The 17,024-nt window shown below is 37.5% G+C and overlaps 2 protein-coding genes across 7 annotated transcripts; both read left to right on the top strand.

The window, feature by feature from the left end:
• Positions 1-9,885, top strand: bend7 (BEN domain containing 7). Of its 2 annotated transcripts, XM_058751497.1 has the most exons (10): positions 3-394; positions 1,705-1,779; positions 1,845-2,117; positions 3,404-3,535; positions 3,615-3,901; positions 4,883-5,108; positions 8,089-8,202; positions 8,421-8,462; positions 8,641-8,688; positions 8,768-9,885. In XM_058751497.1, the coding sequence occupies exons 1-10, from the start codon at positions 331-333 to the stop codon at positions 8,815-8,817; spliced, it is 1,311 nt and encodes a 436-aa protein (XP_058607480.1). In that variant the 5' UTR covers positions 3-330; the 3' UTR covers positions 8,818-9,885. The 2 variants fall into 2 exon arrangements, with proteins under 2 accessions (XP_058607479.1, XP_058607480.1); XM_058751496.1 differs by having other exon boundaries at positions 1-394; positions 8,641-8,774.
• Positions 9,886-10,796: 911 nt separating this feature from the next.
• sephs1 (selenophosphate synthetase 1) lies at positions 10,797-17,018 on the top strand. 5 transcript variants are annotated; one of them, XM_058751224.1, is made up of 9 exons: positions 10,797-10,937; positions 12,286-12,533; positions 12,611-12,714; positions 12,802-12,909; positions 13,835-13,989; positions 14,083-14,173; positions 14,253-14,352; positions 14,440-14,652; positions 16,129-17,018. In XM_058751224.1, the coding sequence occupies exons 2-9, from the start codon at positions 12,341-12,343 to the stop codon at positions 16,341-16,343; spliced, it is 1,179 nt and encodes a 392-aa protein (XP_058607207.1). In that variant the 5' UTR covers positions 10,797-10,937; positions 12,286-12,340; the 3' UTR covers positions 16,344-17,018. The 5 variants fall into 5 exon arrangements, with proteins under 5 accessions (XP_058607207.1, XP_058607208.1, XP_058607212.1 ...); XM_058751225.1 differs by lacking the exon at positions 10,797-10,937 and adding an exon at positions 10,954-11,064; XM_058751229.1 differs by lacking the exon at positions 10,797-10,937 and adding an exon at positions 10,988-11,010.
• The last annotated feature ends 6 nt before the right edge of the window (positions 17,019-17,024 follow it).

Here is a 17,024-nt window from a genome sequence, read left to right as displayed (position 1 = left end):
TGTGCGCCCCACAAATATTAGCGACCATCAGGTGGCGCAAAGGAATAGACGTGACGAATTCTGAAAGAATTAAGAGGTTTATTTATTTACATCATAAACGAGCAGCCCCGCAGGAGAATGTAAACGCGTCCTGTCCATCATCCTCCTCCTCCTCCTCCTCCTCACCACGATCATCATCATCATTCAGTCCAGAGAGACCCGCGCTTATTATTAATGCTCAGGTTCGCTTCACTCATCATCAGCTGGACTTAATGAGTTTGTCAGTGATTAAAGAGCCTGTGTGCTGATGAACTGGGCTGGATTCTGCCTCTTCACCGCTCTGCCCTTAAAATGGAGTTTGTGGAGAGGAAGCGGAGCAGGAAATCTCAGAGCTTTAAACTGGTGAATGATGCAGGTAAGCGGATGACAGCAGACAATAGAGCGCATCGGAGGCGTTACGTCAGCACTCTGGAATGCACCTATCATTCCTCATTGTCCTGCTCGCATCGTCACAATGTCGGACGCTTCGTTCTGTTCGAATCGTGTGGAACGTTCGTTGTGTTTGATCACACGTTTGTCGGCATTTTCATCTTCTGATGCGTTTAGTCTGTTCTTGTGCACTTCTTCAAGTGTGATGTCTGTCTGCTGCGTGAACGTGATGAAGCTCTTCACAGTCACGCAGCCTACAGGTGGTCCTGACCTGCAGCATCACTTCATCACATCTGCACCGCACACAGCTGCTGTTACGAGTGACATTACAACATGTCAAGCAGCGTCCTGCTGTACTTCATCTGGAACTGTTTAAGACGCTTTCGAAATTATTACATATGCAGCTCATTCAAATTGAGAGCCCGTATGCAATATCTGTGCTTTTAAAACTGAATAGGACTTAAAAATGTGTTGTGTTGATATTTTACTGTTTTTATGTTTAATGTTATAGACAATTCGATGATTTTTATTTTCCCTTATTTATTTATTTATGTTTGTTAACATTTTCCCTTCTAATGTGTGCACTGTCAGAAATCTGGCTGATGTCAATTCTAGTATATTACACTGTGCAAAGTCATGCAAAAGTTATAATATAATATAGTATAACATAATATAGCTGACAAAAAAGTTTATTGTCTTAAATGATATAAAACAGATATATTTTATACCATTCATGTATGGTGTATAATTTATTTTGTCTTGGGAGATTTTTATCCTCAGCGCTGTATATATATCTGTATATATGGGAGAAATAAATTATACTAATAAACACAACACAATAATAATAATAATAATAAGAGAAAGTAAAATAAAAAACTATTTTTAATACTGAGCAACGACAATTGATTGATTATTGACAATTGATTTAATACAGGGAATCTAACTGTTCATGTCAATTTTTATTACATTCGTTTCATGTATATTGATGTATATCTTATATCTGAGGATCCCAGTTTTTTATGGACATTAATCAAATATGAAATTTGTTTTGTGGTTTTGTTTTGCAGTTTAAAAAAAAATAGTCATGAACAATCAACTTGATATTAAAGTGTTAAGCATACTTTTTAAACTACTGACATGACATTGACGTGATCTGACATTATAGATAGATAGATAGATAGATAGATTTCCTGTTTTCTCTACTCTCCAATGAATAAAAGGCTAAAAAGCCCATTTCTATAAATGAAATTGTGCCATGACCATAATGATGTAAAAACTCTGCTGTGATTCGTTTAGATTTTAGCCATGAAATGGATGATGTAGACCAGAATGACACTGAAGGAGATGCCCTGGATGCTTCTGAGACTGAAGGTAGCTGTCGCTCATCGTAACACACTTCATGTGTGCAGGCTCTGTGTGTTAACTGTGTCTCTCAGTCTGGTTAGGTGATGAAGGGATGGAGATAAAGAAGCAGATAACAGGCATGATGCGCTTGCTGAGTGACAAGACAGGACGAGTGTATCAGCGGGTTGGACGAGAGGGTGAGACCCTCAAACAGGAGCCTCAGGAAGAAGCTCTCAGCCCGCCTGTGGCACAGAGCCCGGCCCCTGAACATCCCCAGTACGGCTGGAGCTCAGTCCTGATGACTCACGGGCAGTACGGCACCCGCTCCAAAACCCAGAGGAACCAAAACCACTCGAAAGTTAATGGTGAGTCTCTAAACAATGAAGCAATTTTATTACTTTCAGAAGGTTTGTTAAATGAGCAAAATCTGTCAAATGCAAAACAAAGCATGTTTAGCTGTGTTTCTCACACTATGACTATATTAATATGCAGTGGCCCCAAAACATATTTTGACATTGAAGTCATGCTAAAAAAATGTATGAATTTGAATGCAATGACAAAAATACATTGCATTAGATGACAAATTGTCCAAATAAGTGGCATTTATTTTATAGAAATAAAGCACAAGTTCACTTATCAAGCAAACATTTCAGACACAAAATTTGTTTATACTATTGTACTATTGTACTATTGTAATATTTACATGTAGACACTTTTATCCAAAGCAACTTACATTGTTCATGCACTTCCTGGAAATTGAATCCATGATCTTGGCATTGCTATGGTTGCGCTTTACTGTTACATTTATGAGCTACATAAATGCTCTTTTATTTATTTATTTATTTATGCAAAATACAGTTTTATGTTCAGTAACAAATATTTATGGCCAGCCCATTTTCTCAATTTACCCATTTAATCAATTCACTCAATTCATTACCAGGTAAAAAAATAATAATATCTGCAACCAAATGATGCTATGATTTAATAATGAAACAAAAAGTGTTTCATTATTAAATCATAGCATCATTTGATTGCAAATGCCACTTGGTTGGACAATTCTGAAATCTAATGCAGACTGTGAAATTGAGACATTGTAGGTATGACAAATTTGGACCACTATATATTTTTCTATTTGGTCACTTAGTTCAGTGCATTTTATTTTATTTTATTTCTTTTATCTCTTCACCTCTAGTTACTGCAGTTTATCATGAGGTTGGATGTCTTTAGTGGCACTGCTTTTTCTTTTGTTCTTTTTTTCCGGTATGAAACTCAGCAAAACCATGCTTCTGCTTAAAGTGACTTCAGATGGAAGCGTAGGAAGATATTACTTGAACCCCCTTTGGGATTCTTTCCAGGGAAAGTTGTATTATGTGATTGTGGGCTACAGAAAGATGTGCTGTCTGGCACTGCAGCAGCAAGTGTCTAGACAGCTCTGGATAACACAGCAAACACGTAACGTCTTCCTTCTGTATACACACAGAAAGACACAATAACTCCCTCACTGTCAGTCTGACACACACACACATACACACACACACACACTGGAGTCAGCGAGTCAGACAGCTTTTGTGCTGGGTGCTTGGAGCCTCTGGGTGTTAGACATCATCGGTGATGGCCGTTGTGTTGACGATGCATGTGTGTTCTGATTCAGACATGGCCTTGCCCCCTGCGCCTGCTGCCATGGCAACTGAGCCCAGCTGCTGTATGTGCAACTGCAAGAGCACCCTGCAGGCCATTCTGCTGGAGTTACGTACCATGAGGAAACTAATCCAAACTCCGAGAGGTAAATCAAACACAACTACCCTCAAATTCCTCTGAACACAATGATAGCAGCATTGACACGTGTTCTGCTGCACTCTCAGGATCCCAGGACAAACAGGGCTCCCAGGTCTCACTCTCGTCCCGAACCTCTATCTCCAGGAGGAGGAGCCGGAAGAGGAGGCCGGGTCACAGAGTGACAGTTCTGACCACGCCCACTAAAAGAACCACACCTCTGTCGCCACCCACTGAGACCGATGCTGTTAATGAGTGTAATCAGTCAAGAGAGGACACGCCCCCAGCTGTGACATCATTTATCCCAGATCCCATTCCCAGTGCCAAGACTCCTCCCTCTCACTACAGCATCACCAGAGGCCAAAGCACCACAGAGGTACATCACCATACATGTGTGAATAGATTTGGTAATGAATTGGTGAATTAAAAAAATACTGGGTTAAAAACAACTCAGTGCTGGGTGAATTATGGACAAACCCAGAGATTGGGTTGTTTTGAGACAGTGTTTGGGTTAAATGTTTAACCCAGCATGTACTATCTAGCATACTATCTAAATTATATATATATATATATATATAATTTAAATGAAGTAATTATTTTAGTATTTATTAAAGTAATTATTATTCATATATATATTCATTCATATAATTCATTCAACAGCACTGATTCATTCAGGAATAAATCAAACAGCTTTCTTTATCAATGCGTCATTGAATCGTTCTCTTAACCAGAAGTATTTTCAGTGGCAAGACAAAGGCAGAGAAAGTAATTGGTAATATTCTGTCTAAAATGTAAGAAAGTCAATATTAATTGTGTATTTAAAATTTTTGTATAGAAACAATAACACACTCTATATATATATCTTGCCAGCAAGCACCAATCCTCAAATTTTAATATTGTCTTGGTCATAGATTGTGATTTAAAAGCTTGCATGATTAAATTCTTGAAGAAGAAGCATGCAGTGAGCTAGCCTGTAACTTTGTTTTATTTACTTGCCAAAGCACATTTTCACGCTTGGCAAGTTCTGATTTTGGACCATGTTTGCACCCATCAGACTGATAGCTGGCCATGTCTTTCTCTCTCAGCAGAATGAGTGAAGGTTAGAAACAACAGAAGGGGTTGAGTACATAAATATGGTTTCACAGTTGTCTAGGTTATGTGTTTATTCTGACAATAGTGTGTATGTATGAGCATATGCCTCTGAAAATATTATTCGTATGATCTACTTTAGTCTCACCTGACTAAAAGTGAAATTTTGGATGATTACAGTTTGTGTGTCAATGTATGTGTTAATTCCTAAATGCATGAGTGTGTATTAATTCCTTTTATTAATATCCCACCCGTCTGTCTCTCCCAGCCGGAGGTGCAGTTGGCCGAGGATTATGACGTATTTATTCCTAAAGCACAGTTGGACTCTATCTTACTGAACTACACTCGCTCTGGCAGCCTGCTCTTCAGGAAACTGGTGTGTGCGTTCTTTGATGATACCACACTGGCAAACTCACTGCCCAACGGCAAGAGGAAGAGAGGTCTGAACGACACCAGGAAAGGACTCGATCAAAACATAGTCGGAGCCATTAAAGGTTTGTGAACATAACTAGACCAGACCTTACATAACATCAGTGTACAGGAGAGCATTATTATGGATTTTGCCTGATATTGATCACTGTCATACATATAGTGGTCCTAAAAAAGTATTTGGACACTCAAAAATGCATTATTATTGCATTAGATAATAAAACACCAAACCATGTGGTGTTTATTTAAAGGGGTCATCGGATGCGACATGCACTTTTACAAGTTGTTTGAACTGAAATGTGTGTTGGCAGTGTGTGTGCACAACCACCCTATAATGATAAAGATCCACCCAGTGTTTTTAAAAAAATATATATTTTCCCTTTTCTCATATCAAGCCATTCTCAGATGCCTGTCTGTGTGACGTCACACAGACAGGGTCCTCCCATGATTGTTGATTGACACTTGTGTTTTATCTTAGACCCGCCCTGAATGAGCTCTCATCAGTCCGTCATTGTTTCGACGCCGGAGCAGGAGTAGACAAGATTGTCTCCTAAGCGATTGAGGTGTTCTGTTGTTGGATGTAATAATGAACAGAGCAGTCGTCTTTTACTCCCGAAATCTGAGTCGCTGAAGACGTAGTCGATTACCTTAGTTTTTGAAGGGAATGTGCTAGGGGTGTAACGATAAATCGATTAATCTAATGCATCGCGGTTCTCTCTGAAATCGATTCTGAGCTTAGTTTTAACAGCAGATGGCACTGCATGCTTTAGAAACAGCTTGCTTTCAGTTCCTTACACACACACACACCACTTGAACTTAAAATAATCATTCATAAAGTTCAAAAAGGTTGCAGCGAATTACAAGAGCGTTCACAGTGGGCATAAAAAAAAGCATAAAAAAGATAGGGGTAGTCGTGGCCTAATGGTTAGGGAGTCGGGCTTGTAGCCTGAAGGTTGCTGGTTCGATTCTTGCGCCGCAGGAATTGAAGGCAAGGCACCGAACCCCTAATTGCTCCCCGGGGTGCTGGAGCAATGGCTGCCCACTGCTCTGGATGTGTGTTCACTGTGTGTGCGTGCATTTGTTCACTACTCACTGCTGTGTGTGTGCACTTGGATGGGTTAAATGCAGAGCACAATTTCGAGTATGGGTCACCATACTTGACAATACATCACAACTTAACTTAAAAGCAGAGGTGCAAGTACATTTAACCACTCGGTTGAACGCATAAGTGGTCTTTTTCGTGAGCATTTGAGTTTGCAGTTAAAAACTAGCCTAGAGCACCATCTGCTGTTAAAAACTAAGTTCAGAATCGATTCAAGAGAGAGTCGCGATGCATTAGGAAAATCACAGAATCAATTCATTAATCGATTTATCATTACACCCCTAGAATGTGTCCCCTGATCAACCTAAAACCTAAGGTTTTTTAATGAATCTTTGCAAATCTCCTTTCCTAATAACCGTGCTAGTTAGCAAGTTCTGCAGCTAATGAGCAGAGCACATTAGCATTTAAAGGAACATGCACTAAAACAGCTTGCTGTGAACAGAGCTGATTTTGACAAGGTAAAAACGGTGTTTTACACTGCCATTGAGAAATCATATCAACTTGTGGAAAATGGGCATCCGATGACCCCTTTAAAAGATTTTTTTAAGGTAAAACAGAAGTTGGTTGTTAAGTTTTAAAGTGCCCCTATTATGGATTTTTGAAAATTACCTTCCATGCAGTGTGTAACAGCTCTAAGTGAATGAAAAAATCCTGCAAAGTTTTAAATCTGAAAGTGCACCGTGTATAAAGTCATTGTCTCTCAAAAGAAAGTTGACTCTGAATCATTGAAACAAGTCGTTTTTAAAACGAATCTCAAGCCGTTTCATGTTGACATCAACATGAAACATTAGCATATTGCCCGCCCACTTGTTGGTCTTTTCGCATTGGTCTGAATGAAAATGCAAATTCATTCTTTGCCACTAGGTGCCGCTTTTGGCAGTAGCCCCTCACTGCAGAACAAAGATCCAGGGGGCGGGGTTGGATCCACATCTATGGGGTGGAGATGGGTGGGTTTAGGGATCAGGGGGTGGAGACGGGTAGGTTTAGGTATATGTAAGGTGGAAGGAGTTGGATCTGGATCCAACATCGCCCCCTGGATCTTGTGTTCTGCAGTGAGGACCATCTCGCTTTTGGAGCGGTAAAAATAGCAGTTTCCCCGGTAACACTGCAGCACTGCGCTCACAAACGCTGCTTTATCAGCCATTACAGGCTTGATGAAATGAAAATGAGATCATTCGGACCAATCACCGCAGATTAGCGTCACACAAAGGAGGGGTTTGGAAAAATGAATTGTTGAGCAAATCATTTGGGAGTGGTTGAGCAAGTAAGGTAAAAAATAAATGCATATTATAAGACAATGAAAGTGTTTTTTGACCTTGCATGCATGTCAACCTGTTGTTGGGGACTCCCAAAACCAAAATATGAACCTTTCATTAGCCATAATAGGGGCATTTTAAGAGATAAAACTCAAACTTAAATGTTCAAAAAAGTGATGTTATTTTTGAGTAAAAATCATGTAGCATTTGATTAATTTGATATATTATAATAATTAATATGTAAAATATTTAAATACATATTTATTTATTATTTGTGTACTAGCATTTCTTTGTAATTAAATGTGAAATTTATTATGATTGTGAAATGTATTATATATTATAAATATTTATTTATTATTATAAATTATTATTATTATTACAAATAATAAATACACTCTTAAAAGACACAAAATACTTAAACAGAACAAGCATAACACATTTTTAAGATTTTGTGTCTACATTGTTTAATGTCTTTAATAAAACTGTGAAAAGGGGCTTAAAATTGGTATATTTGCATTTGTATATTTCGTATATATTTATTATTACAGAAAATATTTATTATTATTTATGTTACTTGCATTACTTTGTAATTGGTGAAAGTTGTTTCTGTACCAGGTTATTTATTTATTTCAGTTAACAAACTTTTTTTAAAGCTTAAATTTTTTATATGTATGTGTATGAATCTAGTGTTTACAGAAAAGTATTGCACAGCCAATGGAATTGAGAAGCTTCCCGGCCCCAGAGACTGGGTCCAGATTCTGCAAGACCAGATTAAACTTGCCCGCCGACGCTTAAAAAGAGGTGAGAACATGACACAAAGAGAAATACATGCAGGGAAAGTGAAAAAGAAAGAGAGGTAGTGGTGTCGTACATTACCAAGGATTCAAAGTTGTAACAAAGCTGTTGCTTCATGATTGATGATTTGCTAGATGAGTGCTATATTGAGTGCTATTATGAGTGCTATTTAACGAATGCTTCAATGTCATAATTTATGTGATTTTATTTTGAATGATTTGCAGCAGAGACAGCCTCAGACGGTAGTGATATTCAGCACAAAACAGGTACTCATACACACTGACCCAAACCCACACACACAGCATGAATGAAAGCACTCCAGCTTGATGAGTGTCCTTCACCTCATGATATCCCAGCATTCTTTATTAGAATGATACATTAAATAACATGCTAAATAACTTCAGAGGACACATTCCATTGGAGTATTTCTGTGTTATTTTTCAGAGAAATGTCAGCAAACTGTTGATAAAGTGGAAACTGTGACACAAAATGGTACTGTAATGCACATCTTTAATATTTCACTCTCAAAGAGTGCCATTGTTCTAAAGTAACCCTTTCTTCTGTACCGCAGGTGCTGCTTATGAGAGAACAGAATGTCTAGTTGCTATGGACACTGCCTGAGAAGAGATTGTTTTCAACAAAATGCAACCTCCGACCCCCGCAAAGGAGTCATTTTTAATTGTTTTGTCTGTCTAGACTTTAACACGTATGGAGAGTCGCGGCTTTGAAATTCTCACGGTCAGCTGTGCAACAGACAGAAAGTTTGTTTGGAAGGAAACGGCACCGTTTTGCTGATCAGTTAGTGTTCCAGACAGCTATGGACACAGTTTTATAACACAAGTACTCCCATTTGATCGTTTTAAAGTGGGTCGTCCCAGATGTCACTAGTTGTCTTCAATGAATATATGGAAGTGTTTGTAGTTTTTCAGCTTCATCCAAATGCTTCACCAACAAATATCAGTAGGACTGCTGAGAAAATATGACTGTGCCTTTAATTCACTCTGCCATGCCAAGCAACAAACTGATGTCATTTCACGATTGTGCTGTTTATTGACACTTTCTGGTGAAATATGTGGCACTTTCTATATTAATAGTACTTAATGTCATATTCGCTGCACATAGTCTTACTAATGTGTTGTTGGTTATATAATCTGGCAGACTGGTTATGTAGACCTGTAACTGTTTGACTTCCTGTGTAAGAGGATTTAGTGTCTATTGAATGTGTACAAATGAGTGAATATGACCATTGTCCTGCGTCTGTGTAACAAAGGGTTTTTACCTCACGGTCAAATGCTTGAATAACTGTCCATGTTAATATCCGGGTTAAATACAAGTTAAGCTGTTTGGACCGCATCTGGGGCTCGATTCATGTCTCGCTTTGTAAAAGCAATACTAAAAACGCACATACGGAAATGCACTTACATTGTACACCTGCCCCATAGACTTCCACTGTAAGTGCATTACTGTCAACTCAAACTGATGTTTGCTTTTATGAACTGAGATATGAGTCAAAGCGAATGCCGCTGATGCTGTTGTTAGAGCTTAAATGGAAATATTCCTTTAAGAGCACAGATGTTGTGTCTGTGCCTCCTTTTTAATATTCCTGTTTTAAAAAAGATCAACTTTATGTTTATTAGTGGAAAGTTGTTTGGTCTGAGACGTCAAATAAATATGGCTGTGTCTTACATGGTTGACCTAAACTTGTTTCAAATGCGTCATTTTTATTTATTTAGTGGGCTTCAGAGTTATCTTTAAATGTCTATTCTTTTATTTATCTATTGTATTATACTTCATTATTCATTATAGCTTTTAAAAGCTGAATTAAAGACTAATGGAAGTTCAATTTGCCATGAAGTTAGTAGTTAAACAGAACCATTACAACAACATTTTATTACATTTACAACTACTTTTGAATGAACATTTTTAAGTTTAAACCTCTCAATGAATAAAGTTCGACAAGTTATAGTCTATTAAAACTATAGGCCTACTTTAAAAAAAAATTAATTAACTAACATACTTACAGTAGGCTAAAGTATCCATATTAAAAAAAAAATAAGTGTTCTGCTTTTTAACCTCACACTGATAAAATAAATACACTAGAAGACACAAAATACTTAAAAGAACAGAAAAGGGAAACATATTTTTGATTTTGACTGCTTCTTTGCTGACAGATTTTGAATTTGTATCAATATTGTTCAATTTATTTCATAAAACTGTGAAAGGGGCTTACAATTTGTATATTTGCATGTAAAATTTACAAAAACAAAACAAAATTAAATGCACAATGAAACATTTATCATCACTAAACTGATCATTTATAGTAACCAAAATAATGTGCCAACATCGCAAAGAAAAAAAAGAACGCAAATCCTTAGGAAACTGGCAAGACCACAGTAAGTTTAAAGGTACAAACTAATGTGGACATTTTTTGTTGCCACACTCAGATCGCCTTTAAAGGGGAGGTGATGACGTCACGCGGGAAAGAAGGACCCCACTAGAATTTCGACTTTATAATTAAAATATATCCTCAGAGACCCTTATTAGCTCGCATTGTTGTTCGGAAGGGACATATCATTGCCTGGGCTGTTAATAAAATCTCGTACGCATAACGAATATGGTGCTGTTCATCAAGAAAAAGGGTATTGAGTTCAGTGTCAGTCTATTCAGGCACATTTTCCAGGCGCCCTTTCTGCGCGCGGTGCATTGCGGGAGCGTCGCGTCTCTTGTATCGAGCGAAACCGGTAAGCACAAACTGAACAGCACAATTAAAGGGGAAATGGGACACGAATATAACTGTGCCACAATGCATTACTTGTGAGGAGAGCTATCTTAATTATTCCAGTAGAAGACATAATCAGCGGAATTTGTGTAAAGTGCACCAAATAATTTTAATTTTATATTATTACTCTGTTGTGCACACTGCAATCATGGCGCGGGCGCTTTAAGGGTTAATTTTTTCCACCGCCGACATTTTTATAAACACTTCGGCCGGCTTGCTTCTCTTATTCATTTGATTCATTTTACTCTATAAACGTTTTCTTCTTAACATGCATAAGTTATACAGTATATTAAATGCGATGAAATGTAATCGAGCAGCGGGAGGCGTTTCGTTGGATCGGCGTGTGCAGCGGTTCTTAGTGATTCTCGAGGGAATCGTTCATTTGACATGATTCTTTTTAATGACTCGTTCAAACCTCTTTGCAAGCAATTGTATTTGATTGAACTGTAAGTGATATTGTTGATTTTTATTTTTTAAAGACGCCCTTATTTTTCGCATAAAACAATATATCTGTAATTCAGCATAGCAAAAATGGATGAAAAAGAGAAACAATACAACGAACTCATTAGATTTTTATTGTATTTTAAAAATTGTGTGCTGATGTTCTAAATTGCACTATAGGTATTTTTTGCTCTCTTTACTGTATTAGCTAGTTTCTGAATCGCCATTATACATGTAATATATTTGTTGTGCTCAATCAAAACGTTTGCGCGGAGAGTTTTGGGAGCTTTTGGATGATGGATAAAAACGAGTCGTTAAGTCGTTTTTCAACCGGTTCACTTAAGCGAATTCTTCAAACGAACCGATTCACTAAGAAGAATCTGTTTTGGACAGTGAGCGCGCGCCACATCAGTGTAGCTCGAACTATAGAATTCCAAGAACCCAAAACCACTTATTTGCCCATAGAAATGAATTACATAATCTATTTTTTTTAAATATCCCAGGAAATAAAGTCTAAATAAAGAGCAGAATGCGTTATATACGTATGTTTGGGTGTTTTGTTCTATATGCAGTAATGAGCAGGATAGTTAAACAGAAACATGTGGTCATGTAAACAAAGCAGGCTGGACAGTGAATTCAACTCAGCAAGAGCTTTGAACAGAGCTGATGTATTTAAAGGGGAGGATCAAGACATTTGTACACAATGTGCATCCTTTTACATTCATTTGATTCATGTATGGGGTGAAACAGCAGAGTGTTTATGCTATATTTATTATTATGACTTGTTTCATGTTGTTTGCACGGTCACACTTAATGCCATAATTTTGTATCCCTTTACACACTTTAATGTTTGTTTATTTCTTCTTCAGATTGTCATTACCATAGTGTGAAGGCCGTTACGTGTGTCAGAGACGTTTTTTAAAGATGTCGGTGCGGGAATCTTTTAACCCGGAGAGTTATGAACTCGACAAGAACTTCAGACTAACACGCTTCACAGAGCTCAAGGGAATGGGCTGCAAAGTCCCTCAAGATGTGCTCCAGAAACTTCTAGAATCCCTGCAGGAAAACCATTATCAGGAAGATGAGCAGTTCCTCGGTGCTGTAATGCCCAGACTAGGTACTACACACACACTCACAGCTGGAAATGAAGCTTTTCAAGAGTTTTAAAGGTATAACAATGTTTATTTAAAACAGGCATTGGTATGGACACCTGTGTGATTCCATTGAGACACGGAGGCTTGTCACTTGTGCAGACCACAGACTATATCTACCCCATAGTGGACGACCCATATATGATGGTAAATACTCACTTTAGAATGCCATAAAAGATCAAATGCATCATAAACTGAAAATCTGTCACAATCTGATGTTTTCTTGGTTTCTAGGGGAGAATTGCTTGTGCCAATGTGCTGAGTGATCTGTATGCCATGGGAGTAACGGAGTGTGATAACATGCTGATGCTTCTTGGTGTCAGCAACAAACTCACAGAGAAGGTGAGACAGAGGAAAAAGCCTTTAGTGCTAATGAGATGTGAAACTGGCCTATGAGTGTACAAGCAAAGTTCTTCTAAAAAGACAAGCTGTCTTCATTTCACCTGTGAGGAAATGAGAGTTTTTGGGTGAACTAGCCCTTCAACCTTTTAAATGCTTACAATATTTAAAGCCCATTTCTAAGACCTCTTAATTATCAACATGATCAAAACTTTGAAAAACATGTACACAATCTACTATATGCGGGGTTTTTAAAATACTTTTTAGCATGTAAAAGGTCTTGTAGTATAATTGTAAAACATCCACCTTCAGGTTGTGGTTCGTATGTCATTTTACTGTGAAAATGAATTTTTGAGAAAAATCATGTTAAAATGTGAGTATCAAATATGATTCATCAGGTTTTGAGGAACGTTTATTTTTTTCATCTCTCAATCATCATTGTATTGCACTGCATGATACCAGATGTTTGTCCTGCTCACAATAAAAACTAAAGAGCTTTGATTATAAAACTAAGCACTTAAATATAATATAGAGCCGCAACTGACATTTATATCTATTTTTTGTAAGTAGTCTGTAATACTGTTATATCGCATTGATTTACATTACAAGCTTTACTTTTTGGCCAGATAAATTATTAGCAATAATTTGTTTTTTTTCCTCAAGTATGATCTTCATATTCTTACTATATCATACTGTATGAGCCATGAAGCCTGATATATCAAATGTGATACTTTAAAAACAATAAAACAGCAAAAAAGACATTAGTTTGCATATTTCGTCCAAAGGTTCGATAAGCTGTTCTATTAAAAAAATAAATAAATAAAATTTCGTCAGGCTTTACAGGGTTAAAAATGTTGCATTTTTCAGAAAGTGATGACACAGGCATGCAAAACAGAAATCACATTGTGTGTGTGTGTGTGTTTTGTAGGAACGTGATAAGGTCATGCCTCTGATCATCCAGGGGTTTAAGGATGCATCTGAGGAGGCGGGAACATCCGTTACAGGAGGTCAGACTGTTATCAATCCTTGGATAGTCCTGGGAGGCGTGGCCACAACAGTGTGCCAACCTAATGAGTTCATTATGCAAGTCATTTTATATACTCTTGTCTAGTCAGTTGTTTCTTCATAATCAAACAGTATGTCTGTCCATTCCTCTAACTTCGTGCATGTTTATAGGCCAGATAATGCAGTACCAGGGGACGTGCTGGTTCTTACCAAACCTCTAGGAACACAAGTGGCGGTCGCAGTGCACCAGTGGCTGGACATTGTGAGTGTTTTAGACATTTGTAGTTTCATATTATAGCTTGGACTGAGTTTAACTCTTGCCATCTTTCTTTCGGTCTCAGCCAGAGAAATGGAATAAGATAAAGTTGGTCGTCACTCAGGAGGATGTTGAACTGGCTTATCAGGAGGCCATGCTGAACATGGCTCGACTCAACAGAACAGGTCAGTATGTGATGGACGTGTGTGCGGCTCATAAATAACAGGTTCTTCTAGCAAACGTTTGACCTTTATCTGTGTCTCTCTGTCCAGCGGCCGGGCTGATGCACACCTTCAATGCACACGCAGCAACTGACATCACAGGGTTTGGGATCCTGGGTCACGCTCAGAATCTGGCCCGGCAGCAGCGTACAGAGGTGTCCTTCGTCATTCACAACTTGCCGGTTCTTGCCAAGATGGCGGCTGTCAGCAAAGCTTGCGGGAACATGTTTGGCCTTATGCACGGCACCTGCCCAGAGACCTCAGGTATAAGATCAGACCTTTGTCGCTCCTTTAAAATCGCTATAATGAATTTTATACACCGTGATGAAAACTGAATAATGAAATAATAATAAATAATAACAAATGGAAAAAAATCGAATGTAATTTAAAATTCTAGTTTAATAAAAATCTTATGCATTTTATATATGACAAATAAAAATAATAATCGATTAAAAAAAACTATGTAGAAAAAAGGAAAATGTTCTATTTCTTTTAAATACATTTTCCACATTTTATACATGATGAAATCTGTATAAGGAAAAATAAGATCTAATATTATTTACTTTCTAATTGATTTTAAAAAATTGCATTTTATTAATGAAAAATAAAATAGTCAAATCAACTAAAAAATAATATAAAAAAATATTGTAGAACAAAACTTGTAAAGTGAATATCGCTTTATTGTGCCATCCCAAAGAGGCACAAAATCACTTTCACAGACTTTTAAATTAAATGTTCCCTCCTGGTGGAATGACCTGCCCAACTCAATCCGAGCTGCTGAGTCCTTAGCCATCTTAAAGAATCGGCTAAAAACACATCTCTTCCATCTTTATTTGACCCACTAACTCTAGCACTCTCTATTCTAATTCTATTCTTTAAAAAAAAAAAAAAAAACTAAAACTAACTAACACTAGCTTTTCTAATCTTTTTGTATTCTATCTATTTGTTTTCTTTTTATTTATTATACAATTAACACAAGCAAAAAGGCGTCTAACTCTAGCTTGCTCTATTCTTTTTCTATTCTGTTATTATATAATTTAAAAAGAAAACCTTGCTATGTGCACTGCGTTAAGCTAACTGAGACTTGTTATAGCACTTGCATTTCATTGCTCTATTGTATTTTGATTGCTTCTATTGTCCTCATTTGTAAGTTGCTTTGGATAAAAGCGTCTGCTAAAATGAGTTAATGTAATGTAATTATAATATATACAGTACCATTCAAAAGTTTGGTGTCGGTAAGATTTAAAAAAAAAAAAGCACTTATGCTTCAAAAAGCTGCATTTATTTGATCAAAAATTCAGTAAACCGGAATATTGTGAAAAATTATTGCAATTTAAAATAATTACTTTCTATTTGAATATATTGTAAAATTTAATTTATTTCTGTGATGAAAACCTGAATTTTCTGCATCACTACTCCAGTCTTCAGCGTCACATGATCCTTCAGAAATCATTCAAATATGCTGATTTGCTGCTCAAGAAACATTTCTTATTATCATAATGTGGAAATGTTTAGGATTCTTTTTTTCTTCATGCTATGGCTTTTCTTTGAACTATTTGTGTTTTTATTATGTTTAAGTTAAAATAGGGAAAGATATTTGTATCCCACTGTACATGCATTTTATCCCCGTGTTAAAGTGTTCCCTTATAAGCCGTTATTACACATTCACTTTATCTTTGCAGAAAACAGCAGTCTGAATGAAACCTTTCTTTTGCTCTTTTATCTTGTATTTTTCTGTAGGAGGTTTGTTGATCTGTCTTCCACGTGAGCAAGCGGCCCGTTTTTGCGCCGAGATCAAATCTCCCAAGTACGGCGAGGGTCACCAGGCGTGGATCATCGGCATCGTAGAGAAAGGCAACCGTACGGCACGCATCATCGACAAACCCCGCATCATCGAAGTCGCACCGCAAGTGGCCACACAGAATGTCAACACCACCCCAGGAGCCACGTCTTAAACCTGACCCCGTGACCCCTGAGCGGCCCGAACGGCTAGCGTAGTCTAGCCTCACCTGAAGTATATCAGCATAATGATATATAAATCGTCTGCCCACCCTGGCCTTCGGGCAGATTCCTCTACATGGACACGGTTATAAAGCAGAAGAACATTTAACAAAGAAAATTCGATTGCCTTTTTATGTCTATAGTTTTCTGTTACATTAACCGAACATGCACCTGATTGTGAGGCAGCTTCCAAGTAGAACGAATAATTAATAGTATAATTCTTCTCCGATACTGTTGATCACTTCCAGATTTCTTCTGCTCGCACATCACCTGCGGTTTCATACTTAGCCATGGTGTGTTTTAGCCTTTCCTCTTAGTATGCACAGCCCATGTGGTAGTTCACATCGTAATCTTTGCCTCGAAACAATAGTTAAAGAAGCTGCAGTGACGAGGAAGAGCGAGTCGGGAAAGGATTGCTTTTTTTACTTTTGTATTATCCCTCGTATGTCGGATAAAATAACCCTCCCTCACTGTTCGGTGGAAACGTTGGACTGAAGGAATCCAAGGTAATACCTCTCTAATAAATCAAGTCCTCGTGTTTTGGGAAATGCACTTCTGCCGTTAATGGTGGTGTTGATGTTTCTCAAAGAATGTGCTAAACATTGGAGATGCAGTTTGTATTGTATGATATTCAC

The sequence above is a fragment of the Onychostoma macrolepis genome, chromosome 18 (assembly GCF_012432095.1).
Source record: "Onychostoma macrolepis isolate SWU-2019 chromosome 18, ASM1243209v1, whole genome shotgun sequence".
In the NCBI taxonomy this organism is placed as follows: domain Eukaryota; kingdom Metazoa; phylum Chordata; class Actinopteri; order Cypriniformes; family Cyprinidae; genus Onychostoma; species Onychostoma macrolepis.
The sequence above is the reverse complement of the archived record's forward strand: the minus strand, read 5'-3'. Positions and strand labels throughout refer to the sequence as shown.